The sequence below is a fragment of the Cygnus olor genome, chromosome 7 (assembly GCF_009769625.2).
Source record: "Cygnus olor isolate bCygOlo1 chromosome 7, bCygOlo1.pri.v2, whole genome shotgun sequence".
In the NCBI taxonomy this organism is placed as follows: Eukaryota; Metazoa; Chordata; class Aves; order Anseriformes; family Anatidae; genus Cygnus; species Cygnus olor.
This window is the reverse complement of record NC_049175.1, coordinates 3344375-3372083: the sequence shown is the minus strand read 5'-3', so window position 1 is coordinate 3372083 and position 27709 is coordinate 3344375. Positions and strand designations below refer to the sequence as shown.

The window sequence follows — 27709 nt, the reverse complement described above, 5'->3', positions numbered from 1 at the left end:
TCAACAACCATTTTTCATGCTTACTTTCAAATGAGTTGACATCTCTGGCAGGACATTTCTGCTTCCTTCCAGCTTTATTTATTATGAAAAATAAGTATTTAAGTCTTATATTTGTATTGCTGTGTTCACACCACCCCCTAGTGAGTATTCAGTTATATTTAATGTGAATTCTCTCCTTTAGTTTTGAACATTTAATGAAAGTTTTTACTCCAGGTACTACCTTAAAAAGAGGTTTAGGTTTAACTCAATGCTTTATGTGAATAATGTTTGCTCCATATCCTTCAAAATCCTTTTGCTAGTCAGAAATTTGTCACTTATTCCAAGTGCTCCTACAGAGTCAAGAGTTCAGTGGACACACCAAGTAGCATAACAGATCTTATTTCTAATGCCTCTCTATCAACTCCTCAGATTTTAATTTGCATACATCCTTCTGGAAGAACATCTAATTAGCATCCGTCTTTGAAGGTCTAAGATAAAAAAACACCTTTACTTCCACAAGACTTAAGAATCAAAACTACTTATTGTAGAAGCAATTACTCCCTGATTATACATCCCCTTAGCCTAATTTCATTACTTCACCTACATTTATAAAAAAAATAATTGCAACTACCCTTTCTTTAGGTCAGTTGCCTAACCCCAAATACCAACCTCAACGAAAACAGAAATACTATAGCATCAGGCAGCAACTTCATTGCACAGCTGAGAGAGCGATATTGCTGAACACTGAGAATAGCAAACCCACTATTTGGAAAACCAACTGAAGGTACTAGAAAAGGCAGGGTTTTATCTGTACCTACCTGATATTGTATTCAAGTTAATAGGGTAACAGTATCCCAATCACTTCAACTGTGGCTCCAGGGTTGTTCCCACTCCCCCTGCCACCCCCAAACACTATGTCTTACCTGTATGTCTTACCTGTATTGCAATATCCTGCCTCAGTACACCTCAGTACAACTGTAGTACAATTTAAAAGCACTGCACTTACCTAAGAATGAGGTCAGAACCTTCATCAGCATGTCCAGTAGAGCTGCCCGGTCAGTTTCAGTCCTATTTACTGTATAACTTCTGTTCTACCTACTACTCAAGAGACCTGCACCAGAACGTTCTTAAAAGCATAAAGCATGCCTCATCCAACAAGTAATCCAATCTCAAATGACTCTTTTAACACCACCAGATAAAAAATTAGAGATAAACTACACAATTCACAGAGGAAATGGAGACCCCAGAGCCTGTCTTAACAACCCAGGAACCACAGACTAGTTATACTAGACTCCTTCATTAGCTAAAAACTGAACTGTAAAATATACAGCTCTGAATCTCTCTGCTGACATGTTTTTCCTCTCTCTTCAGCTGTACTCTGCAGGTCTATACAAGCAGTCAAGCACACCTTAAAAGGACTCTGCAAAACACAACCTAAACAATAGATGACAAAAGCACGCCTACCTCCATTGAGTTAACACTGCCTGCTTGGAATGTCTTTAAAACTACTATCCATAGAAAGCTTGGATTCATACTTCGGATTGATACTCAAAACAAGAGCTGTTTAATTATGAAAAGATTTTAATACAGTGCAAATAGTGCACCAATCTCGAATTTTTCAAGCTTTACAAAACAGTAGTTGTCCAATCAAAACCAAATGGCAAACCAGCAATTGACTGACATAGTTTATTTGATGTTACAACCAGATGAGCAGCTTCTCTCCAGAATAATTATTCCTGCACTTCTTCACAAAATCATGTAGGCTGTAAAGGAAAAGAAATATCAGTTCCACAAGAATAAAACACATTTTTGTAGTCACACCACTACACAGCCCGAAAAACTGGTTACCAAAGAAGCCAAGGCCAGGTGAACAACGCTGCCTTTCTTAGAAGAATGCAAAGTACAGTGAAGTCTTGAACCGTCATGGCAATGAGAGCCTAGATTACAGCATTTCTCTAGACAAGCTCAACAACCTACAATTGCTTTGACAGCCTCCTGCTTAAGACATTATACTCACTATCAACTACTCACTATCAACTCCCAGACAGCTACTTAAAAATAAGCCATTCAAAATCATTTGCAGTAAAACCAGACTTTGGTCTGTAACTGCTACTGCCCACACCATATCCAATTCACTTATGTTTCTGCAGCAAAGATAGAAAAATGAAATCTAGGACTTGTCTAAAATGGTATCAGGATTGTTTAGAAGGCATTAACTTGAAGTATCAGCAAGAAAAAGTTGGCACCAAAATAGAAGTCGTGCAACTTCGACCTATTTAAGACAATACAAACCTACCCTACCCTTAGCACACTTACACTATTTAAAAACAAAAATGTTTTACAGTAAGACTAAATATCATCTTTTAATAACAGTAAATCTGAGCTTAGCCTGAACCATTACTCCAGTTTATCCGCCTATCAGGTATCTCATGCAAGTTGAAGTTACAAATTATCAGCTCACTAGTAAGCACAACAGTGAATTTTAAAATATTTAAGTCTCCCTTAGTCTTCAACTCTTGCACTATGTTCTATATCAGTGCAAGTACCATGCTCTTTGCATAAATAAACATTGAACCTACATCATGGTCAGACTACAGGCCACCGAACGTGTACTCTTACAAAGCATTCCGAAGTCATACCTGTTGTCCGTTTTCCATCTTAAGTATGTGCAGTTACTGAAAAACAAAAAGCATTACTTAATAAGAGAACAGTTTTAATCAAGGTCCTACTACTGCAAAAGATACGATAACACAGACAATATACTTTTTTCAATTACTACAGAGCAACGTGATAGGAAAACCTTGAAGTCTAGACTACTGTAGAAGCTAAGGACTTAGGTTTCATGCATTCCCTCAAACTTAAGATCAGATCTAACAATAGCTGTTTACAGCTCAACTAACTCTCAGGATGCAATTGCATGTTCAATTATACCTCCAAGATAGAAGGCCTTTATTTGCCTATCTATTCACATTACTGTTTGATTATGCTTGAAAAATACTTGTTTGAAAGGCTCACGTGTCAAAGGCTGTCAAAAGTGACATTTGTGCAATAGCGATGTTAAAAGACATGGGTTTTTACTCTCAAAACTACAGACTTTCCTTTGAAGAAGTCTAATAATCAAGTCCCTGCACACTTCTGAGATAAACAATTGTCACATATCATGTAGGTGGACAATAAAACATATTTCAGGATTTCTATTAAAAACTGCAGATAGCTGTTAAAGAGCATGTTGAACCATGCCACATCATTATGTCCAAACACATGTTTTTCAAGACAAAGCTTTAAGACAGGAGCGTATTCTGCAAGCTTTTTTCTGTGATACAGCATAGAACTCTTCCCAACCAGGTTTTCCAGAAGGCATGCCAATTAGTCTTTAGTTTATGCTTAATGCAAAGACACAACGGTTAACAAAGCCAGTGAAGAAGACCTAAAACCTGTAGTCATAAACTAAAGGATCATCTTAGAGGACATTCAAAAAACTTTAACCAAAACAGTTCTCTTATTACTGAGAATGCATGCTAGTTTGACAAGTACTTGAAAAACAATTCTAGGGAACTAGACTCTAGGGAGCCTGCTTTGGCAGGGGGGTTGGACCCAATGATCTCTCGAGGTCCCTTCCATCCCCTACAATTCTGTGAAGCCACATGCTGTATAATTATCACAACACAACCGTGTCTTGATTTCTAAAATGCTTATAGGCTTTAAGAAAATTTAGATGAAACAGACAGTTTTAATTCAAGTGACAGTTACTTAACCATTCTGTATTAACACTCAGTAACAGCCACATTCAAGTACCAAAATTCTTGAAGGGAATAAAGTCACCCACACTACTGCTACCAGTGCAACACACTGAATGACTCCCTTAACACTTAGAAGAGGGTGCTCTTTTTACAGTGTTACATTGCAAACGAATCTAAAACTTTGCTATTGAAACAGCACTGAAGAAGAAATGGAAAAAGGTTCCAAACAATAGCTAGCCCTCACCCCCAGTTGTTAGCCGCAACGCTGATTTATCCTATCTAATAACTACAAGGACTTCATTTACACAGGAATAATTTCTCAGAACAATTGCTGTGATTTCTGTCTTAGCTTTGAATATCGCAGGCCAATAGTTAGTTAGAAGTTTAATGCTGACAGTTTCGTAGTCAACAACCACTGTCTCAAACACATTAAGCTGTGACATGACTTAAGTTTTCATAAAGATACACAACTACTTTTGTGTAAAGGTCAAGTTACACATGCAATTGCACCACACTACTTTGAACCAGAGCCTGTAGTGTTTTGAACCGATGTCTCAAATCAACAGCTCTGCTTTCTTCTCGATGGGAATTCCTTACTTTCGTGGTATTTTGCTATTTTTGAAAATCTCCTTGGCTATTAGCCAAATTTTACTTTTAAGTCACACAGAATAAAAATCATTATGTAGTCATCTGAACCTTTACAGGACAGACAGTTGAAGTACACATGTATGCATGCAAGGCAGTACAGTGCTTCCATTTCAAGAGAGAACAAAGTGTTTCAGTGATTCAGTCACCACATCCATGCTTATTTCCAGTACCTGCTAGATACTTCATTTCTGATGGAGAGTCCACAAGAAAGTAGAAAAAAGCAAAAGTGAAGATTACTTAAGTTTGAGATGTTAAAGCAACTTAGTAGCTACAAAGCTAAGCATCAAAACCCATCACCCTCTCCTCCCTCATTAAAATACTGTTGCAAAATCCACCTAGTAGCACAAGCCTACTCAGTGTTTTCCCAGGTGCAAAATTCAGCAAAGGAAGGTGACGGTCTTCACAGCCAGGCTATTACGTAGCTTTGGTGGTTTTGGTTGTTTAATGATAAATGAATTCAATCTCCCTCCAACCTGCATACCTTTTAAGTTTGTATCAAGTTTCAGCCACAGCACATGAAGCTCCCAGCAGGAAGAAAACCCCCAGTTTTCCCAATCAGACCCTCAGAACCAATATAAAGCAGCCCTTCCACCTTGTTCCTATTTACACAGAGTCCTTACCACCCACACCACTACATATCCTTAACAAAATTTCTAATAGAACACTACCTTGGCAGACTAAGTGTTAGATATTTAGGCAGAGTAACAAGAGTTAAGAACATCTAATTTGTATACTGAATGACTAAATTACAATATTAAAGCAACATGGTTAGATTTAAGAAAGTTTAACTTCAGTCAAGTGATGTAGGAAACAATCATTTAAGAAGCACGGTTTCTTGGTGTATCAGTTAAGCTGCAGGAGTGATGAGAAGAACTAAGCTACTGAGCTGGTAAGAAGCTCTATATGACCACACAGATTACCTTCTGTTATCCCGTAGAACAGGTAAAAGAAATGGAAGAAAGACAAAGTTACTCTGTTGAAAAATTTCTACTTGACATTTCAAAAGTAACATACACAGTCCAGCTTACAGATCATCTCATCCTACCTTCTTGCCAGCACCGACGTTAGCCTTAGCTGTGCCTCTGACTTTCTTCATTCTGTTCTTACGTTCCTTCCGCTGCTTCCTGGAAGTCTTCTTCTTTTCATACAAACCATGCTATCAAAAAACAAAGTTATATTTTACGTCTGTTTGCTGATACTAACTTCCAAAATGAAGTTTTCATGTTTTGAGCTGAAAGAATTGTACTATTCCTGGAACTTTGAAATACTGTTTGAACCTGAAATACTAAATAGCTAGAAATTTCAGTAGCTAATGAATGACACAATAGAACAAGCACTAATATCTTATATGGATCAGTCCCCTCTCTTACACTTCTTTAAGATCTTTAGTAGCAATTAGTTGACTTTTATTACCCAATGTCAGAAATAGCACTGATTTTGCCTTCCCCATGCCACCTATAATAGCCTGTAAAAAAGGCAACCTACTTTTCAAACGCAAAAGCTAATCTATACAGTACTTTTAACATCATTTACAGAACACTGAATTCCCCATATACATCAGTACTTCCACAAACTGTAGTTTTTATACACGTAAATGAGCCACTGAACACTTGAAAGCCATCCCTATCATTTTCTAGTTACTGGAAAACAAAACCTACCCTGGCAAGCCTGTGCTTTGGTTCATTTTTCTTTGCATAGTCGAGGGAATCATAGATCATGCCAAAACCTGTTGTCTTGCCACCACCAAAGTGAGTTCTGAAGCCAAATACAAAAATCACATCAGGGGTTGTCTTGTACATTTTTGCCAACTTTTCCCTGATTTCTGTTTTGGGGACGGTGGCCTTCCCAGGATGAAGAACATCAATCACCTAAGAAGACATTAACAGGTTATTATAAAAACAAAAACCAGTCAATATCCAGTACAACAGCCATGTGCTACACTCCCACCACAAGCTTAAAATTTGAACTTATCCACCTTAGCAACACGAAGTATTACTAATTTAATACAGAAATGTTCTTAACAGCTTCCTGCTTATAATGACAGGTCAGCCCACTACTTTGGCATCAAGATTTACTTTCATTGCACACGAAGACATTTAAACACATAAGCTCTTACACAGTGACAGCCAAAACAATTTCCAGGGCCCCTTACTTACAACGATTAAAAGAACACCTGCAGCCCAGAACCAACAAAAAAATAAAAGCATTTTTCACTATTTTTACCATCTGCTTGCGCTGAAGCAGTCTGTTTGTCATGAATTTCCTGGTTCTGATGGTCACCGTGTCATTCTGCAAAATAAGCATAAAGAAGTGAAACAAAATCCTGGTTATATAATTCCAAACCTAACAAATATATAAACAATACACAGTAGAGTACCAGTCAATAGCTCACCATGAAGTAACAGCGAACTCACAAGTGCGAATTCACGTGTGTGTCCTCACAAGGACACTGGTCCTAGACTATAGAAAACACCTCAGAAAAGTACACTGAACTAATTCCAGTTTGCAAGCAATACAGCAACATTTGTGCCCCCGCTATCCTAACACACTGAAATGGCTTTTAATGAAAGACGTCAATTGTAAGGCCGAGTGCTATAGTAACGCACAGACAGCTTCCTTTGGGGAACTAAACGGTTGGTCTCATTAGGCTTCTCAGCAAAGAACAGCCATGAAGCCAGTACACGAGCAGAGCACACCGCACCCCTTTCAGGGGCCAGAAGCTATGCAGCACTACCCTAACATCAGGGCATCCGGCCTCTCCGTCCGGGCAGAAGCCAGGCGACACAGCAGGGACCCGGCTCCCTACTGCCCGATACCGCTGCCAGGCCGCAGCAGCCCCGTCGGCCGGCACAGCCGGTGCACGCACCCCGTCTCCCCCATACCCGCCCGCCCCCCTCGGGCCGAGCCCCCCCGGCCGTGCCGTGCCCCCCAGAGCCCCCTCAGCGCGGGGATGGCGGCGCGGCGGGCGGATGGCGCGAGCCCCTCACCATGATGGCGGCTGGCTAGCAGGCGGCGGGCGCGAAGAGGAAGGGGCGGCGCCCCGCGGCCCGGCATAAGGCGGCGGGGCCTCGGCGCGGGGCGGAGCTGTGCTGGGAGTGTTCGGCCCAGCGCCGGGACCGGGGGGAGGCGGCCGGGGCGGCGGGGGGGGCGCTTGGGCTCGGGGGCGGGTCGCGGTGCCTCGCGTCAGGTCCCGCAGCGGGTTCAGTCGCTGACCGGCTGTGCCCGCTCGTCCCTCTGACGGGGTTTGGGCACCGGCTCGCAACCGGCGTCCCGCGGGAGGCCGCACGGCCTGCCCGGCGTGGGGCGGTGCTCGGTGCTCGGTGCCGGGCTCCGTGCTCCGTGCTCCGTGCTGTGCTCCTTGTCTGCCGCCGGCCCGCGGGGCTGCGCCGCTCACCGTCGCCATGGTGAAGGAGCAGTTCCGAGAGAGCGACGTGGCCAAGAAGATGTGAGAGGGGCTGAGGGGGGCTCGGCCGGGGCCGGGGGGCGGTGGGGAGCGGGACGGGGGTGGAGGTGTCGGTGTCCCCCGGGTCGCACTCAGCTCCGTGTCCCCCCTGCCAGAAGCCACATCTGCTTTGGGATGAAGTCCCCCGAGGAGATGCGGCAGCAAGCGCACATCCAGGTGGTCAGCAAGAACCTGTACAGCCAGGACAACCACCACTCCCCACTGCAGTACGGCGTGCTCGACCACCGCCTGGTGAGAGGCTTATCAGTCTTCCTTTAAAAAACGTCCTCTTCGTAGAGTTGCTTAAAATTGTGAAAATAATGTGAGATAACTGGAGTACACTGTTCATTCGAAATACGTGCGTATGTGTCTCCAATTTCACAAGCTCTCAGTCGCTGTGCCAGCCGCTTCCTGCGTGGTTTGAGAAGGTTCCACAAAGCATCTTAAGGGGCAGGAGGTGTTTGTTCTGCCTGCCTGTCAGAGACCCAGAGATGGTCATCTACAAAGCATCACGCAGGAGACCCGTGGGCTATAGACTGCTGGCAATAGCTGGATGAGTTAGCATCACTGTTATCAGGATTGGCAGTGTGTGAAAACCATTTTTACTTCTTAAGGGTTGGGCCAAATGTAGCGCTACTGGCATGCTTCTAATGCTGGAAAAAAAATGCTTAAGTGCTGTGGGTCTGCTGTCAGGATAGCTACTAGCTTAAAAACTGTTGCATCTTCTGTATGTTCAGCTCATTATAGCTATAAATTTCTATTATTAGTATGTGTTTCTTTTCTCTCACAGGGAACCAGTGAAAAAGACCGCCCCTGTGAAACCTGTGGAAAAAACCTAGCTGATTGTTTGGGACATTATGGGTACATTGACTTAGAACTGCCCTGTTTTCATGTTGGATACTTCAAAGCTGTGATAGGCATCTTACAGGTAAACATAATTATGATTTGTTATCAATATCTAGGCTAGAGAAACGAAATGATCGGTAAAGATGGATTTAAAGACGTTAGTTTAGAAGACAAGAATAAGGCTGCATTATACATATTTTTGGATCTTGTGTTTTGTAAAGTACCCATGTTTAAGTATCACTCTTAGTAATATAAAGACATCAGTTTTATTTTGTGATTTCAGACTCATTAATCCATTATTTTTCTATAGTAGTTTGAGCTAAGTGTAGGCAATGTAACTTACCCTTTAGAACATTCTAATAAAACAAAGCTCTGTTTGCTTTGTATGGATTGTTAAGGTCCTGCAGAACTTACGTAAGAATTTACCTTATTGCCTGTATTATTTTCCCCTTGTCCTTTTTTTTTTTTTGTTACACTATGAGAATTTATCTTTCAACCAAGACTGCTGTATTTCAATAAAAACTTGCATACTATTGAAGAACCTAGGTTCTAATAGCTGTTAAAATTCTCCATGGCTGCATTAAACAACCGTGTTTATGTGTGTTTATATTAAAGATGATATGCAAAACCTGTTGCCGTATCATGCTGTCGGTGGAAGAAAAAAAACAGTTTTTGGATTACCTGAAGCGACCAGGCCTTACGTATCTTCAGAAGAGAGGGCTAAAGAAGAAAGTGTCAGAAAAGTGCCGAAAGAAAAACACTTGTCCTTACTGTGGTGCCTTTAACGGTGAGTGTTGGCATTAGTGGTTAGTGATAGTTATCTACTGTGATGGTTTTTACCTTGGTGGCTGTGGTAGGCATCAAAATCTCAAATACTCATTCCATAGGTAATGGGTAGTTTCTCCGGCCTTTCTTAAGAAACAGGAAGTTGCGTTCTTAATGCCAAGCACGGGCTTATTCACTTCTCATGTATGTGGATATAGACATTGGCCTAGTAACTTATTTTGTTTTACATATCTCTTCTTGGCAGTGAACAATATTTAATACTTGAATAATGGCAAAAAAAGCCTTGATCAACCATATATGTGTATATATACATATATATATATATATATATATATATAAAAATAAATAAAATATTGGAAGCTTTAGTCAGTGATCAGTACCTTAACATGGAAGACTTTACTTTTGATTGAACTTCATTTGTCATAATTCTGTGAAGTTATTCTTCATAAGATTAAATATGTTTGTCATTCTCTGGGAGGGTAACTGATTTTGGAACAATTACTTAGTTGTTTTAAGTTTTTAATTAAAAAAACCACAACAACATTTATTTGCTTGCAGGAACTGTGAAGAAGTGTGGTTTGTTGAAAATAATACATGAAAAATATAAGACCAATAAGAAAGTGGTAGATCCCGTGGTATCCACTTTTCTCCAGTCCTTTGAAACTGCCATAGAACATAACAAAGAAGTAGAATCCTTATTGGGAAGAGCTCAGGTGAATTTTATTACAACTTGAATTTTATGCTAGTTTTTGTGCGTGAAATAAAACTCCTCAAAGGTTTTCAGTGTAGCAGCTTAAGGTGGTCCGGTACTTCTGGATACCAAGACACGTGAAGCATATTTGCCATATTGTTAGCATTGCAATAACGTTAACTTGGCAAACAATGAGCAGCTTTGTTTATTAGATACATACTTTTCTATCCGTAAAGAAGGGAGATGTTCTTGGTGTATGAAACTTCAAGAAGCAAGAAAAAGTGTAGGCTCATAGAAATAGCACATTTACATATGGATTTACTGTAACTCTGAGATGATTGCAATACACAGAGATATCATCTTCAAAAGAACTTAGTATTGAGGAGGAAAGAAGAGGCTTAATCAGCTTTTTTGTTTCATCCAGCTTTGCATTGTGTGCGGTTGTGTTTTCTTCTTTTCTTAGCAAGCTGGAAAGATTTCAGGGTAGATACATGAACAGAAAAAGGAATGAGCATTTTGAATTTCTTATGCTGCATCAATAGCTGTTCCATAAGAGAAATAAAAGTTTGTATTTATTTATTTTTTTAAAAGCACTAGAAAGTATTGTAATTCTTGTAAGTTTCTACTAATGAAATGAGAGAAAACATACTTTAAGTTTGTTGTAACATTTATTATATTATTTTGACAAGGAGCTATGAAATACTGCTTCAAAAAAAGTAGCATAAGTAAGTACAAGGCAAAACACATAAGTTAAAATGAGGGGAGACAGACACAAAGAAAACATACCAAGTGTATGAGACAATCGAAAGTTGGAGTGAATAATCAGTAAATGAGGGGAGGAAGGAAGGGTTGAAAGTTGTTACTTGATGGCTTACTCTTGACATTTCCTGATGGATTTTGTAGGAAAACTTGAATCCATTAGTAGTATTGAACCTCTTTAAAAGAATCCCAGCAGAAGATATCCCTCTGCTTCTAATGAATCCAGAAGCAGGTAAGCCTTCAGATTTGATCCTCACACGACTCTTAGTGCCACCACTGTGTATCAGACCCTCTGTTGTGAGCGACTTGAAGTCCGGCACCAACGAGGACGACTTGACAATGAAACTGACAGAGATCATTTTCCTCAATGATGTAATAAAAAAGGTGAGTCATTCTTCAAGCTCTCTGAGACTGTTGCCTTCTAAAATATTTGGTTAGAATTTAGTACAGGAAGTGGTTTTACTTATCTCGTTGTTCCCAGTCTATCAAGCAGTCTGTACTGTACTGCTGTGCTGTTTGGAATTTTATTGAAAGAAATAAAGTTGCTCCAAATGGAGCTGGCTGTCTGGCTGCTTGCATTATAGGACTTCCTGAACATCTACAGGAGCCCATAGGAGAAGACTTTTTCATTTGAGTTCTTGTTTGTAAACTTTTTTTTTTCCCCACCCCTGTCTATCACTATAACATTTTTGAGTGTTTGCTTACAATGAAAACATTATACTATACCTAAAGGGTTATTTTCTTTTGCGTATGCCTTAGTTTTCTTTACCACATTTTTATTCTTCCTTTATTCTGCCATTCTTGTTCTTAAGAAACAAGGTTCTGTTAACATGGTTATCAAACTGATAGAAATGCATTTGACAATTTATTATTTGTTTAGAGGAACAGCTCTACCAGGCTAATTTTTTTAAGGATTTTCAAAACTGGGCTTTGGCCAAGAAAGCAATCAAATGAGCAGTAACTCCCACGACTGAAGAATGATTAAATTCCGGTGATTTTCCTGGCTGTGGAATAATATTAGCTTAACTTCACTGGCTTGGGAAAAAATAGCAATTTAAACAAATGCATATTTTTGTGAGTGTTTGTCAAAAGATGCTAGTCGTAAGCAATTAGGTTTTCTGTTGGGTTCTCTTGTGAACAGCCTTATGCTATAGCAATGTAAAGTTATCATGCCTTTTTCATTTCTATGACTATGAAGGGTTTTTAACATTATTTTCCAAAAAAGTGTTGTGTTCAATATCAGAAAAAAACATCTTGACTGGTTTAGTCTATTGCTATGCTTATTTTCTGAACTGGGTGACTATTTTGTTTAGCACAGGATATCAGGAGCCAAAACACAGATGATAATGGAAGACTGGGACTTCCTTCAGTTGCAGTGTGCCCTGTACATTAACAGTGAGCTGTCGGGAATTCCTCTGAACATGGCACCTAAAAAATGGACTAGAGGTTTTGTTCAAAGACTTAAGGGAAAGCAAGGTTTGTCTAGAAAGCTGTTTTTAATGAAGTCATAACTATTTGGTATTCCAAAGCACGTCTTTGTTACTATTGTGTTGTGCTACTGTGATGCATGTTGAAAGATGTTCTAATGTGCTCTCCTAGCAGACAGCATTTTGAAATCAACTTTCTCTATAAGAGTTTTTCACTTGCTTGTTCTTTTAGGTCGGTTTAGAGGCAATTTGTCTGGAAAGCGAGTGGATTTCTCTGGCAGAACAGTCATTTCCCCAGATCCTAATTTAAGAATAGATGAAGTAGCAGTGCCTATTCATGTTGCTAAAATATTAACTTTTCCTGAAAAGGTGGGTAGTGTAAAACCAAAACTTCTGTACCTTTTTGTTTTGTTTTTTAAACATATATCAGTTCTGTCCTTCTTCATGATCCCTCTGTAAGAGGGAGTAAATGTGTGGTTTATATGTTCAGCATGTCATTCAATGATGTTTTGCCAGTTCTGTTGCTGCTGGTAAGTGAAGTTTATAGTATCAGATATATACAATATCAGATATATACAAGTGCTGCGAAAGCATATGGGGTAAGGAGTGACAGACATATCAAGAGAGAACAGTTCAGCTTGATGTTGTTTAAACTTTTATATAGCTTCATATGTTCATTGGTGTAACTGTCTAAGGAATGGTTGTGTGGTTTTTTGATTTCTGAATTTACTTCCCAGATTTCTTAATGTAATTTCACTGTGATGTTGTGCTCTAAAACAGGCTTAAACTTTCCTCCTCTATTTCCTCCTGCCTGTTCCTTTCAGCAGCTGAGGCTGTGAGGGGAATTCTCAGTTGAGCCTAAAATTTGAAAACACAGAACACCAGCAAAAACAAGAGGTCTTGAAACATGTTTCACTTGTTCCTGATTGAAATCTTTATGCAACAGGTTAACAAAGCAAATATTAATTTTATGAGGAAACTTGTCCGGAATGGTCCTGATGTTCATCCTGGAGCCAACTTCATTCAGCAAAGGCACACACAGATGAAAAGGTACCTGTCGTTAATGATTCACTTTTCATCTCTCCTCACCAACTCATTCTTACTGTTTTGTGAAACCTGTAATGTCTACAGGGGTTAAAATGGATCTTAATTTTTAGCATTTTTCATAAAGGGCAGTAACAAAAATCATCACCTAAAAAGAACTCACACACTAAACCTTAGGAGATTATATGTTGGATTTAAATATCAAGTGTACATAATAAGGATAGTGAACTGCAATTAGGTTGCTTTATGACTGAGCGTCTTTTATTTAGCATAGAGGCTAAGATACTCTAGATAATATAGAACTGGACTGAGATGTGCATTTTGGGTCATATTGACAGGTGATGAACGGAAGCAGACAGTATTGGTCACTTTGTGCTGGCTTTTTTTATGGGAGGGCTAGTGTGCAGTCAGTTTGTGGATCTTCTTATGGAGAGTGATGTTTTACATGGGCAGATAGTGATATGACAAAGGGGAATGGTTTTAAACTGAAAAAAAGGGTGTGTGGGGGTTATATTAGATGTTAGGAGGAAAAGTCTTCGCTATGAGGGTGGCGAGGCTCTAGAACAGGTTGCACAGAGCAGCTGTTGATGCCCCGTTCCTGGAATTGTTCATGACCAAATTGGATGAGGGCCTGGGCAACCTGATGTAGTGGGAGGTGTGCCTGTCCATGGAAGGGGAATTGGAACTAGATGAGCTTTAGGGTCCCTTCCAACCTAAGCCATACTATGATACAAAACATAATTGTCTGTGACTGAAACGGCCTATTCTCCATGATGTAACTGAAACAAATACTTTGTATGGATTAGCTTTTTTCTTAGTTCTTGTAGTATAACTGTAGTTTTAACTAACACTACAAATTCGTTCATTATTTAAAATAGCAACAAGGCTGATGTTTAATGATGTAATCAACACCAGTTTTGTCTTTTAGTCAATGTAGTACAAATGCTCCAATGTTTAATGGAGGAACTTGCATTATAAACACAGGATTTATTTTCAGTTGTCTTTATGTCTTCTGACTCCATTGTCATGTGTTACTATAAGATTTTTGAAATATGGAAACCGAGAGAAGATGGCCCAGGAGCTGAAGTTTGGTGATATCGTGGAGCGGCATCTTATAGATGGTGATATAGTCCTGTTCAACCGACAACCCTCTCTTCATAAGCTGAGCATCATGGCTCACATTGTAAGTGCACACAGTCTAACAGACAGATAGTGCATCATGCGAACATTAGGTGGCCTACCTTTGCTGCTGTTTGAAATAAACAGCTTCTCTAACTGTGCAGGGACAAACATGAACGAGGTGCTGTTTGCATGGGAATTAATGTGTAACTGGGTAGTATGCATCCTGGACGATTCTGTGAATAGCCATGATTGACCTCAGTATCTGTTCTTGTGTAAGGACTTCATTTTTGCAGAGTTGATGTGGTCTTTACAAAGCATATGGTGTTCCGTGCTTTGTATAAATATTTCTTGTAATGCAACTTAGTTAAATTTGTGTAATATAATCCAAGCCTGGTTTCTGGCTGAGTTGAATCCTATGATCAGAAATTTTCATTCATGTCTGTAATAAAGAGAAAGTATAAAGCCTACAAGGAAGCATTCGGGCATGCTTGACTGCATGTGCATCACTTTTTTTTTCCTTCTATTTACAGGCTAGAGTAAAACCTCATAGGACATTCAGATTTAATGAATGTGTGTGTACACCATACAATGCAGACTTCGATGGAGATGAGATGAACCTTCACCTTCCTCAGACAGAAGAAGCAAAAGCAGAAGCACTTGTTTTAATGGGGGTATGCAGATCAAGTTGATGTTGGGATCGGCCATGCCTTGTAGTACTTACGTTGCATGTGAAATCTGAAATCATCATTAAGATGCCTGGGTATGGATAGTATGAAGCTGTGAAGCTACCTGAGAATCATGCAGAAGGGAATTAAGAATAACTAGGGCTGTTAGCCTTAGAGGAAATCTAATAGATATGTATTTAGCATTCCTAGAAAATCCAGTATTTTTAAGTAAGTACATGTCATTAGTATGGTTCTACTTGACTACTGTTAACAACTGCTACCAAGATAGGGTGGCCGTTACTGAACAGATGCGTGTTCTGGTCTGACAGCCTGCAGTTTCTGGATTATGGCTAAACTGGAAATGAGGCAGCAGTAGTGTGCTTGTACTGGAGTAATAGTTACCAGGGAAGGCAGGATACAAGTAAGGTTTTAGGAGGTGAAAAGGGAGAAAAGATAGTAGGTGGAGGGATTTGGTTGTTGCAGCCATTGATACGTAGCATGAAAGTGGAGTCAGTAGCAATAATCTGAGGATTTTCCAGTACATTGTTCCTTCAGGGCAAGTGAAGGTCAGTACTACTACAACAGTTCATTGCAGCATGTATTGAGTTGCTGAATTAATCTGAGAGTTTAAAAAGAAAGCTTCCAAAAGGAAAAATGAAGTGCATGACCTAGGCTTCTGTGAGCCTGCGAATAGTTCAGGCAAAGCTGTGGCAGCCACATACTGCCCAGGTGGGGATCTGGGGATAAGTAACTGGAGCAGTAATTTGTATGACTGGGAACTCATACTAATTACCCTGATTTTATTAACCGATCTCTTTGCTGTAGAATGATGTCTGAGGAGAACAATTTTAGTTTATGTATATGATGCATGTTAAAACATACTGGTTTTAGTATTTAGTGCATGTGATAGATATATTTTTAAAATATTCAGGAGTGAAGTGGGTACCTAAATACATTTGACTTCAGTGTCAGATCTAATTGCCGATCCTGACAAAGCCTAGCAGTATTATGCAGGAGACTGAACTGTGACTTTGCATCTTGGTTGTTAGTTAAGTCTCCAAAAAATTCAAATATATGCAAGATCTTCCATAGCTAGGCTTAGCTACAGTCAGAAGAAGAAGGTTTTGCTATCATTGCTGACAAAACTGTCTGAAATAGTAGGTTTACCGCTGAATAACAAGTGTCTTCAAGTGTGTAATTTTTGTCTTATGTCTTACAGACTAAAGCAAACTTGGTAACACCAAGAAATGGAGAACCCCTCATTGCTGCTATTCAAGATTTCCTTACAGGTGTGTACATAAACTTGGTTTAGAGCTGTGTGATTTAACAGTTCTGTAAGAATCACTTCCCTCTTTATAATTTTTCTCTATTAATTTAAAATTTTCTCCTTTCACAAGTCAAATTGACAGTATGAGAGTAAGGCCATTGTTGGTCTGAAATATGATGATATTATTCAGATTTCTTCTGATACTGTCAACCTTTGTAGGTGCAATTTTCGGTAGCTTAGCATATGTTCGGCAATCTTTTCTCTGATGTTAAAAGTAAATGTTTAGGGTCTTCATGTGCATTATGTAATGTAAACCCCTTATAATTATGGGAGAGGATTTGAACTCATTAGCCTAAAATGAGTTTTAACCTATAGTAAGTACTTTAAAGTTTACTTATATATTTGAGAAAAGTCCAATGAATATTGAGAGAGAAAGTGTAAAAAAATCAATACAAAGGCTTTATTTTTTACCTATGGGATAGTGTGTGAAAGAGAATAGATTGTAGCAATGCACTGTCTTTAGTTTTTGGAAGTTTCATTGAGGAGGAATTAAAAAAAATCTGGAAAGGGGTTACAAGCAAAGCTATCTAAAACATTGGTATTTTGCAGAGTAAGTAGTTACTTAGTATCAGAATCAAATTATTAATACTGAATAGTATTAAACTTAGCTTTTAAATATATTTTAATCTTTATAATAGCTTTTAAATTTAATCACGTTCTACATTCTAGGTGCCTATCTTCTTACACTAAAAGATACCTTTTTTGATCGAGCCAAAGCCTGTCAAATCATTGCTTCTATCCTGGTTGGTAAGGATGAAAAAATTAAAGTTCGTCTTCCACCTCCGGCAATTCTGAAGGTGTGTCAAACTATTTTTCAACGTTACAAAGACTTACCATCTGTTCTCTTGACCCATGTTGATGCTCTCAGCTGAGAGACAGTCCTTGTGTTTTCTGACGTTTGTTTTGTATTATATTTGATACTATAAGGCATAAAGTGCAAAGATCAGAATTCAAGTTGTTTGATGTTGGTTCCTGAGACTGAACAGAGTCAACCTTGCATAGTGTGGTCCAGATACAGGATTCCTTTGTGGTTCAAACATAGTTTTGCTGTTGTCCTGTTACTTTCCACTCCAAGACCACTTGGCTGTTGATGGTCATATAGCAGACAAACCTAGCATGGGGCTAAGTGGAGAAACTGTTGTTCCTTGGGTGTGCTGAAGTACTGTTAAAATGCTCAGCAGTTCCAGGTTTCAGTATCCCAGCTGTAGGTGGTGTCAAACCTGGGTGATAGTATATTTTAACTGTTAACCTGTCACTGTGTCCAAGATTAAAGAGAATGAGTGCTATGTGATATTCGTTAGATCATGTACACAAAAAAAAAATATTGTTAAGGGCTGAATATTTGTGTATCAGTCAGAAATTTGGAAGAGAGCTGTAGTACCATTTCTTAGATTGGATTAGAGTCTATTAAGCCTTCCTTCAAATGTATTTCAGGGTGCCTCTATTTGATTCATCTTGTATATAAGGCAAATACTTGTTTAGAGAGAATTTGGTGCATTTTCTAACTTAACTATCATTAAGTGTTCATATATATGTTCTTATAGTCTGTAGATAGTTTTAAAACTGTTACATGTGTAACATTAAGGAAACTTCCATAATTATTCAGGAAGAGAAACTAAAATTTAAATGAATAATAATAATAGTAACGTAAAGCAAGGTCAGAGCATTTAGCAATGATATTTAATTTGAATTTTATGAATTTATATGAACGTTGATAACAAGGAGTATTGTTCCTTTGACTGCTTCTGTCATTCCAAATGAGTAAATTTAGCACTAGGTGTGACAGTTACTTCTGTTTAACTACAGGTGAGTGAAGTACATAATTATATGAATCTTGAGCCTCCTAAAAATTTAAATAGGAAGCATTATATAAAGAATTAAATATAAATGTGGCACCCTATTTGGGAAATGAAACAAATGTGGCATTGTATTTTTTTCATTTTCTAATCAGGAAGGGAAATGTGACAAAGGGAGAAATAGAGTGTGTTTCAGTAAATGCATGTGTATACCTTTACGTAAAGGATAGCCTTTTGTGAATCAGCACTTTTATATTTTTGAAAGTGCATAATACTCCCCTATTCATAATATTGCTATTGTATACTGCTACAAGTATAGTTCAGTATAGAAAGATTATGTATTAAAAACAAAAATTTACAATACAATTCTTGCTTGCTGGTTTTACTGCTGTTGTATCATAAACTCTGTAACCCTGTCTCTTGTCCTTTTGTTTTCCTAAGCCTGTAACACTCTGGACAGGAAAGCAGGTTTTCAGCCTCATTCTCAAACCCAGCGATGACTGTCCTGTAAAAGCGAATCTGCGAACCAAGGGCAAACAGTATTGTGGCAAAGGGGAAGACCTGTGTTACAATGACTCTTGTGAGTGACACTTCTAAAGCTGTGTTTTGGAAGCCTTCAGCAAAACTGTAGATACTGTTTTGTTGAGTTTATTGTTGAGCTTACTGGAGGAATTAAAGCACTGCCTTGCATAAGTATTCTTGAAATGGAAAAATATATTATTTTTTTTCTCAAAAGTTGAAGTCATGCTAAACATCAAAGAAAAGACTTAAGTGTTTTCTTGTAATAAAATTTCTGTTGTGTGATGATAGGCTTATTACGATGCTGAAGTATTTAAAGGTAAGAAAGATAAGAAAAGCCAAGAAGCTTAAGAAATGATTATGCGGATGGCAAATGGGAAAAAGTTAAATATCTCAAGTGGGGGTAGTGATGCAGTGATTATTAGTCAAACAGTGAAAGGAGTTAGGAAATAAGGACAGGAAGATAAGAATCTTTTGGAGGTCAGACCATCTGCCATTTGGGGAAGTCAAAGTGGCAAGTGGCATGCACAGCATCAGGGTTGAAGAGGCTATAGGAGATGAGCAAGGCTTCTCCAATTAATAATTTAACATTATGTAGTAACAGTTGGAAGAGAACTTGAGCAGGTGGGATTAGCTCGTCTCCTTGCTGATCATAAATTTGAGCTAAGGAACATAGGTACGTAGGGAGGAAGCACTGATTTATAGTAATTCAGGCATGCAATGGTGATGTGAGAAAGAATTCCCATTGAGGACTCAGATACACTCCACACCAGATTCTGAGAGATTTCTTTGGAAGACAGGATCACTCTGTGGTTGTCAAGTTGGCTGTAAACATTAAGATATTATTTTTTTCAGCCTGAAAAAATGTAGAGTGAAAGGCAACAAAACAATTCGTCTTATTCCCTTGTGTGAACATACACCATCATCTTTCCTCTGCATCCTTTTTTCCTTTTTGTTCTAGGAAGTATAGGTTGAATTCCTGTTTTCTGTGTTTGAGAGTAACAGGTGTTGCAGAAAACCTTTGGATGGCTCGGTTCAGTTCTCTGAAAAAACTTGGTTCCTAAAGCAACACTAATTCTATTCAGAAAATTGTGCAAATTCTCTGAAGTTTCAAGAAATGGTATTATCATTGTGTAGTAAGTGGTAAAGACCATTGACTTGCCGTTCAAGATGAGTACCTAAATTCATATTGAAAATATTGAGCATAGAGTATCATATACAGACATCTAGAGTGTTCTGCAGAAAATGATTTAAATTGGATCTATCTTCATGTATAAGTTCTTTGAAAGTTGCATAATGAAGTTAGGAATTAATATATATTGTATGGTTTGCATACCAAATATGTCTAAATTTCATGTGCAGAAGATACTTTTCTAGCTGCATAAAGGCTGAAAGTCACAACGAAGATTCAGTGCCTGAAATAGAAGGTTCATGATGAAGCAGAAGGTCATCTAAAAGAGGCATTATGTACAGGCCACAGGCCTAAAGCCAGCATGGATGTCTTCACAATATGCTTCTAACTAGAGACATCTGCTTCCACTATGTCTTTTAAATTTAAACCGTACTTCCAGAGGTGAAATGATTATCAGAATCTTCGAATAAAGAGAATTGTAGCTTAGTTTCTGAAGTTTAGTTGCTTTAATAAATAATAAATAAGTCAAGAACTGTGGTTTGAACACAGAATAAATCAAGAAATATGCACAATAGAGGACTTTATTTCTGGACAGATAAGGTTAAAAAGTTGATTCTGATTAAGGAAGCGAAGTTTAGCATTTTATTATTTATTTTTTCTTTAATGAAATGAATTATTCACATGATCCTCAGAAGTCTTAAAAATAGATACAGTTGCCCTTCTAAGGAGGAAGGGAAATACATAAATGTTTGCTTTTCTGGGTAAAATTAGTTTGTAGATTGTCCACCTTAAATACTCACTCATTCATACACTTCCATAGAAATGGTAAATATCTTTTTTTTTCTTTTTTTTCATGAACAAAGTATTTACAAACCTGCTCCATAACATATCACAAGAGTTTAGGTAATGTTTTAGAAAAAATATGAATTATTTTTGCTTTTCTATTTGTAGATGTCACAATTCAAAACAGTGAGTTAATGAGTGGCAGCATGGACAAAGGAACCTTAGGTTCTGGATCCAAGAACAATATCTTTTACATCTTGCTGAGAGACTGGGGACAAGTAGAAGCTGCAGATGCCATGTCACGACTAGCCAGGCTTGCTCCTGTCTATCTATGTAAGTGACAGTGAAGTAAGTTTCTTTGTGAAACCTTATCTTAAAGCAGAAATAACCCAATAATAAAGCAAGAATTTTGCTTCAAATACAATGTATCCCATTTAAAAATCAAGGAAACAAACAAAAAAAACACCACAAGCCAGTTCTGAAACTGACAAATGGTGAAACAGCTGATATGTTTACGAATTAATAACATTTTTTGATGTTAATTTCTACTTTATTTCTGTGAGATTGAGTTAATACTATAATCCTTTTGTTTTATGACAGCTAATCGTGGCTTTTCAATTGGAATTGGTGATGTCACACCAGGTCAGGGCCTGCTAAAGGCTAAGTATGAACTCCTGAATGCTGGCTATAAGAAATGTGATGAGTATATTGAAGCTCTGAACACTGGAAAACTACAGCAGCAGCCTGGTTGTACTGCAGAAGAGACACTAGAGGTAAACACTTCAAATGGAATCACTGTGTATATATATACAGTAGAAAGTTCGTGAATATATGCACATAATTTGTAAAGCTCAAAGGTGTCTACTGAAACTTCAGAAGAGCAAGTAGGGCCCTTATGTAGACAACTTTAGTTGTCTGTCTCATCTTTTAGATGCATACAAGCATCTCTATGTTAAATGTGTGGTGGTTTTACTCGGGTGGGTGGCCGAGCTCCACCACAACCGCTCTCTCACTCCCCCTCCTCAAAGAGGAATGGGGAGAAAATACGATGAAAAGGGCTCAAGGGTTGAGATAAGGACGAGGAGCTCGCGCAGTAATTATCGTGACGGGCAAAACAGACTCAGCATAGGGAGATAGTAAGATTTAGTGCCTATTACTAACAAGCTAGAGAAGCGAGAAACAGGAAAAAACCAAAAGCACCTTCCCTCCCCCATCCACCCTCTTCCACCTCCTCCCCCCGAGTGGCACGGGGGAACGGGGGTTATGGTCAGTCTGTAGCGCTTCTTCGCCGCCGCTCCTTCTCGGTCACTCTCGTCCCCTGTGCTGTGGGGTCCCTCCCACGGGATGCAGTCCTTGCTGAACTGATCCGGCATGGGCTTCCCACAGGCAGCAGCTCTTCAAGAACTGCTCCAGATATGGGTCCGTACCACGGGGTCCATCCCTCAGGAGCAAGCTGCTCCAACCTGGATCCCCCACGGGCAGCAGCTCCTGCCAGGTCACCTGCTCCTGCGTGGTCTCCTCTCCACGGGCTACAGGTCCGACCCGGAATCTGCTCCGGCAGGGGTCTTCCACAGGCCGCAGCCTCCCTCGGTGCAGGTCCACCTGCTCCACCGTGGTCTCCTCCATGGGCTGCAGGGTGGAACCCTGCTCCACCGTGGTACTCCATGGGCTGCAGGGGGACAGCCTGCTTCACCATGGTCCTCGCCACAGGCCGCAGGGGACTTCAGCTCCGGCGCCTGGAGCACCTCTCCCCCTCCTTCTTCACTGACCTTGGCGCCTGCAAGGCTGTTCCTCACTCCTCTCACTCTCCCAGCTGCTGTGTGGTGCAGGTTTTTTTTTTTTTTTTTTTTTCCCTGTCTTAAATATGCTCTCACAGAGGCGCAAAACAACATGACTTATTGGCTCAGCTGTGGTCAGCAGTGGGGCCCTTACCTAACATGGGGCAGCTTCTAGATCCTTCTCACAGAAGCCACCCCTATGGCCCCCTGCTACCAAAACCTTGACACACAAACCCACTACAAATGCTAGCTAAATACTTAACAACTGGGATCCTCCCACCCCACTGGAAGTGTGGAGGTGACACAGAATAAAATTACACAGGTAATTGAAATAGTGTTAATTCCATTTATCCATGTGTACTAAGTTAGTAAAGAACACTAACAGCAACAAGTCTAGTTCAAGAAACGAAATGCTCTTAGTTACAATTCTGTATATACACAAGTTTTTTTTCTTTTTTTCTTGTTACTTGTTAGGGCAGCGGTTGAGTGGACTTGTGTTACTCAGTTTTCTTTCTTTTTTTTTTTCCATGTAAACTTATATTAAGAGCAATGCATGTTGCCCAAAAACTTACAGACAGGGTCTTAAGGAAGTCAACTGAAAAATACTCACTTTGTTGCCTTTAATGGTTTTATACATTTGTTCTATTGGCTATCAATGTCTGTTTTTTACCTTTTAAAAAGTAGAAAGGAAGTGTGTGTGGGGGGGGGTAGAAAACCCCACACTGTGCTTTAACTGTCACAGTTGTCTAGTCTGAAGTTGTACTCTCCTTGAACAAAGTTTTGCCATGTTCTTCACTCTTCTTCCTCTTCTCAGATGCCTATGGTTTTTGATATAACTGTTTTCTTAAAAATTGAAAATGCTGGCAATGTATAATGTGAGAGCAGTCCAAAATTACTTTTTGTGGCTTTATTTCACATTGAACAGTGAACAGCTCAGTCCAATATTTGGTTTAATTAGCTTAAGCTGGTGCTACTAGCAAAAGAGGTTGCAATGTCCCCAGCTACCCATGTCTTAGCCAAACAAAGAATTCTTGTGCAGCAAAATGGAAGATTACGCGAGTTAAGTTAAAACTTACTTTACCCAAAGAAACATCCAACCTTCTCTTAATTCTGCTTTGAGTTCCCTATTGACTACTGACAGTATTGTGGGCAAGTGATAGCATATTGTTTGTGTATGGTATTTTTAACTAATATCACATCTCTGTTTTCTTGAATTTTAGGCTTTGATCCTTAAAGAACTCTCTGTTATCAGAGATCATGCTGGCAGTGCCTGTCTCAGAGAGCTGGACAAGAGCAATAGTCCCCTTATTATGGCTCTCTGTGGTTCTAAAGGTAGGACTATCCGAGCTTTGGAATTAGTTTGCTCATTCCATCTCTGTTCTCAGAGTTACTTGTTCCGTCTTTATAGCTTGTTTTATACAGACAGTTGTGCAAGTACTAAATTCACGTTATATGAATTCGAAGTGACTCCTCAATAAATACAGTTTGGTTCTAGTTAACTGAAAGCAAGCTGATGTACTTTTTACTGTATCTTTAATTTTTTGGCACAAGTTGAACAGCACCCTATGAGAACTTTAAATGTTCTTAGATGATTGATCTTGAATTAATCAGCACAGAGACATCAGTTGCACCTCCCATTTCAATTATCTGTATCACACACAAAAATCATCCAGAAATGTTTCCTTAAGAATTGGAAATAATAAAGCCATTTTCACTGCTTCTCTTCGAAAGGATATCCTATATAGTAAGTATTTGTTTTATACTTAAATTCTTATCTGAGCTTTCCTTTGTTCTCTGTAAGATTTTGAAGAAACTACTTAACTCTGCCTCTGTCTAGAAATTGTGGAAAGCCTCAGGGTGGCATGAAACTTCTGCGTTTTGAAGACATTCTTCAAAGTCTTAAAGAAATATTGAAATCTAAAAAGAAGGCTGTATCAAATGTATGATTTGGGAAGGTGGGAGTCATCTTTTGCAAAAATGTTCAGCAAATAAAGCTTAACTGGCAACTTAATTCTCTGAGGCTTAATTTGTTGTAGGAATCTTGATAGACACTGAACCCTTGATTTTAAAAAATGTTTTAAATATGCTTGTTGAAGAAATTGTGAAGCAAAACCTAGAGGTTAAGATCATGGGATATATAAACCACAACCCATAATAAAAATCAGGATAATATAAGGCCTATAGTAAAATAGTGGTGGCATGAATGTCTATGACTCAAAAAATAAAGATAGTTTTTAGCTACATGGTTAACTACTTTAGTTACTGCATAAATACTAATATGAATAGGACAACAAATATGAAAACCTTTTTTTTAACTGATGCAATTTTAAATGCGTTTTTGAAGAATCACTAAACTAAATAACAGATTTTCATAGAAGTGAAGGCAATTCAGTCGTCAGAGGAACACTGATATTCCTCATCACTCAATTTTTTTTCTTCCATTTCAGGCTCCTTCATTAACATTTCCCAGATGATTGCATGTGTAGGTCAACAGGCTATCAGTGGGTCCCGAGTTCCCGATGGATTTGAGAACAGGTCCTTGCCTCACTTTGAGAAGCATTCTAAGGTAATTGCATATGCTTACAGTCCACTGGAAAGAGAAGTAAGACAAGTTAACTTAAACCGTTTTGAGAAGGATGCATGATAGGATGTGGTGTCATGGCATGGTGCAGGAAAACAAAAACATATGGTTAATGTAAAGCGTTCTGAATGTGATTTGGGAATTAATAGTAATGTTGTGAATTGCAGTAGGACATCTCGTTAGCTTGAATATTTACGGTTAAGCCTTGCTGTTTCCTGTGGTGTAGACCTTTCTAATTCAGTAAGTTTAATTTTAGTCTCATGATGCATTTTGGCTCTTCTGATAGTCCTGAAAATAATTTGTTAAAACGTCTGTCTTGCACTCTGTTTCACTGTACTAAGACTTCTCAGGACAACTGCCGGGTGTGTGTTGTTATCTTCAGTCAGGTGAAACATGCCATCTAAACCATTCTGGAGTCTGGTTTGTTTCTTTTTCAACTAGGATATATATCATGGGCTGCTTTATACAAGGAACAATGAGGAGTCTCACGCACTTGTTAATACAAATCCATGAGATTCATCGTTTTGTTTTAAGTGCTTATTTGAATTTAACTATCAGTAGAGAAAGCTCTTCGTACCAGCCATCAGACTTGTTAGTGTGTTATTTTGCTTGTGTCGGATGATAGCCATGACACTTGCATGTGTCACTAAACATCCAAATTTGAATTTCTGAATTCTGTAACATAAAATCTTTTATTTCCTGAAAAAAAAAAAGAAGAAAAACTTCATGTATTATATGGGGAGGAATGTCAAATTTAACTCCAGCTTTTTTAGTGAATTAGAAAGCACTGCCTATTAAATAGTGGCAAATGAAATGTTCCAAGATTAAACTTTTTGTAGTCTATACATTGTTACATGTGATCATAGAGACAGCATGGTGTTATTTGGCTTAGTGGGATGCCTGCATCAAGTTCATTGTCAAGAACTTTTCTGAATGGTGATAGGAAACTGTTCAAAAGAGTTAGTTCTGTACATACCTCTATATTTTTTCTGGATTCCTTAGTTTTCAGCATGAATGTTCATATCATCCTTTCAATTCTTTTACCAATAAGGGAAGCTGAATTGTTAGAAGTTGGTGTGGTGTTTGCAAAGTGTATTAGTTTTGAAAACCTAGATGAGGGTTTTGAAGCCTGAGTCAGATCTCAAATGCATTGAATTTCAGAGCTAAATATAACAGAGTCAATTGCTCTATGTTTATGTATCAGCTGACTATTTGTAGGAATTTAGATCACATTTAACATTGCATTTTAACTTTTTTTTTCTGCTCTTTCATGTAGCTTCCAGCAGCAAAAGGCTTTGTTGCTAACAGCTTCTATTCTGGGTTGACTCCCACTGAATTTTTTTTTCACACAATGGCTGGTCGAGAAGGTCTGGTTGACACAGCTGTAAAAACAGCCGAAACTGGATACATGCAGGTAACTGTCTGTGGGGTGGGGATTTTATCTAACCTGCCAAAGGAGACTATTTCTTTTGTGCTTGTTGGGGGGTTGTGCATACATCTTCCGTGGGTTTTTGTTGATGTTTATTTTTAATTTAATAGAATTTGTACTGCAAAATAGACTTGTCTCTGTTCTCCAGTAGACACATGAGGCTTGTGAAACAGACCTCAGGCAATGGCACTGTAATATGCTTGTATTAAGCTGTTTCTTGTTGGATATGGATGATAAAAGCTGTTATTCTAGGTAATTGTTGAGGACTGCTTTCTTAGGTACCGCGTGTGCTTCAAATCCACATGGTTGCTATGCTGTAAGGTTTGTCCAGATAGCACTGATTTGAGTTGTGAGTGCTTTTTCAGATACAGTATTTTGACAATGAGAAACAAAAATTTTTTCTGTAAATACCCGACTTGGATTATTTTTAAAAAAAAAAAAGGAAAAAAAAAAAAAAAAAGGAAAAAAAAAAAAAAAGAAAGATTGGATGATAGAACTATGGCTGTCATCTTCAAGTAGCAGGCCCCTGGGGCTGTAGAGACTTGGAATTAAAGTTCTGTAAGTTGCTAGTGTCTTTGGCTGTATCTCCTGTGAAAATAAATGTCCCTCTGCCAAAGCTCCTTGCTCCTATGAACAGTCTTGAGAATTTAGTGGAAATACTTCAGGATTTTAGGTATAGGCATCTTTCCAAGGTAGTAGGCATTAGAAGAAGCAAGATGATGTGGGGCTGAGAATGCATTCAGAGGTACACAAGTAACTTTACGAAGTTAAAGAAATCAGTTCCTGTTGGAGTGATAAGCTAGTGACACCACTTGTCTCCCAGGCTTCAAGAACAATTTTTGTATGTGCACAAATGTATATAAATATAATATGTAACCTGCAAATTTTCGTCAACTTTTACCCTATATAAATAGCAATTGGAATTTGGATTAAAAATCTCTTAACTTCTATGTTATCTCACCTTTTTCTTCCTCTGGAAAAAAAAAAATTACCGGTTTATATTCCTTAGTGAGCTAATTTACATTGATAGAATGATGAAGTCCATCTTTCAAGTAAAAAGGTTCTTAACCACTGATGATTCATAGCATGCATTCTTTTTTGGGAGATGGAGGAGGGAAAATGGTAGCAAAGGGATTTCCCACTACAGTGAATCAATGTCAGAGACAGTAGGTAGTTAATACTGGTGGACAAATGGCAACTACTGGCTTTGATGGA

At 38.7% G+C, this 27709-nt stretch overlaps 2 protein-coding genes across 4 annotated transcripts in view; one reads left to right on the top strand and one right to left on the bottom strand.

Annotated features, from left to right (window-relative positions):
• Nucleotides 1-1547: 1547 nt before the first annotated feature.
• RPS24 (ribosomal protein S24) lies at nucleotides 1548-7452 on the bottom strand. 3 transcript variants are annotated; one of them, XM_040562734.1, is made up of 8 exons: nucleotides 7355-7452; nucleotides 6591-6656; nucleotides 6026-6235; nucleotides 5413-5523; nucleotides 5288-5290; nucleotides 4538-4555; nucleotides 2619-2654; nucleotides 1548-1742 (listed from the first exon to the last, which is right to left on the bottom strand). In XM_040562734.1, exons 1-6 carry the CDS (start codon nucleotides 7355-7357, stop codon nucleotides 4550-4552), a joined length of 399 nt encoding a protein of 132 aa, XP_040418668.1. In that variant the 5' UTR covers nucleotides 7358-7452; the 3' UTR covers nucleotides 1548-1742; nucleotides 2619-2654; nucleotides 4538-4549. The 3 variants fall into 3 exon arrangements, with proteins under 3 accessions (XP_040418668.1, XP_040418669.1, XP_040418670.1); XM_040562735.1 differs by lacking the exon at nucleotides 5288-5290; XM_040562736.1 differs by lacking the exons at nucleotides 4538-4555; nucleotides 5288-5290 and having other exon boundaries at nucleotides 7355-7451.
• A 17-nt stretch (nucleotides 7453-7469) lies between these two features.
• The window catches only part of POLR3A (RNA polymerase III subunit A), a 36155-nt gene continuing 15915 nt past the window's right edge, over nucleotides 7470-27709 (top strand). Inside the window, 19 exon segments of the mRNA XM_040562733.1 lie at nucleotides 7470-7812; nucleotides 7926-8061; nucleotides 8600-8737; nucleotides 9271-9442; nucleotides 10000-10154; nucleotides 11036-11275; nucleotides 12205-12367; nucleotides 12551-12687; nucleotides 13265-13368; nucleotides 14404-14545; nucleotides 15015-15155; nucleotides 16369-16438; nucleotides 17146-17273; nucleotides 18714-18852; nucleotides 20875-21039; nucleotides 21307-21479; nucleotides 23705-23816; nucleotides 24932-25050; nucleotides 26342-26479. Coding sequence (XP_040418667.1) covers nucleotides 7769-7812; nucleotides 7926-8061; nucleotides 8600-8737; nucleotides 9271-9442; nucleotides 10000-10154; nucleotides 11036-11275; nucleotides 12205-12367; nucleotides 12551-12687; nucleotides 13265-13368; nucleotides 14404-14545; nucleotides 15015-15155; nucleotides 16369-16438; nucleotides 17146-17273; nucleotides 18714-18852; nucleotides 20875-21039; nucleotides 21307-21479; nucleotides 23705-23816; nucleotides 24932-25050; nucleotides 26342-26479 — 2616 coding nt within the window. The 5' untranslated portion in view covers nucleotides 7470-7768.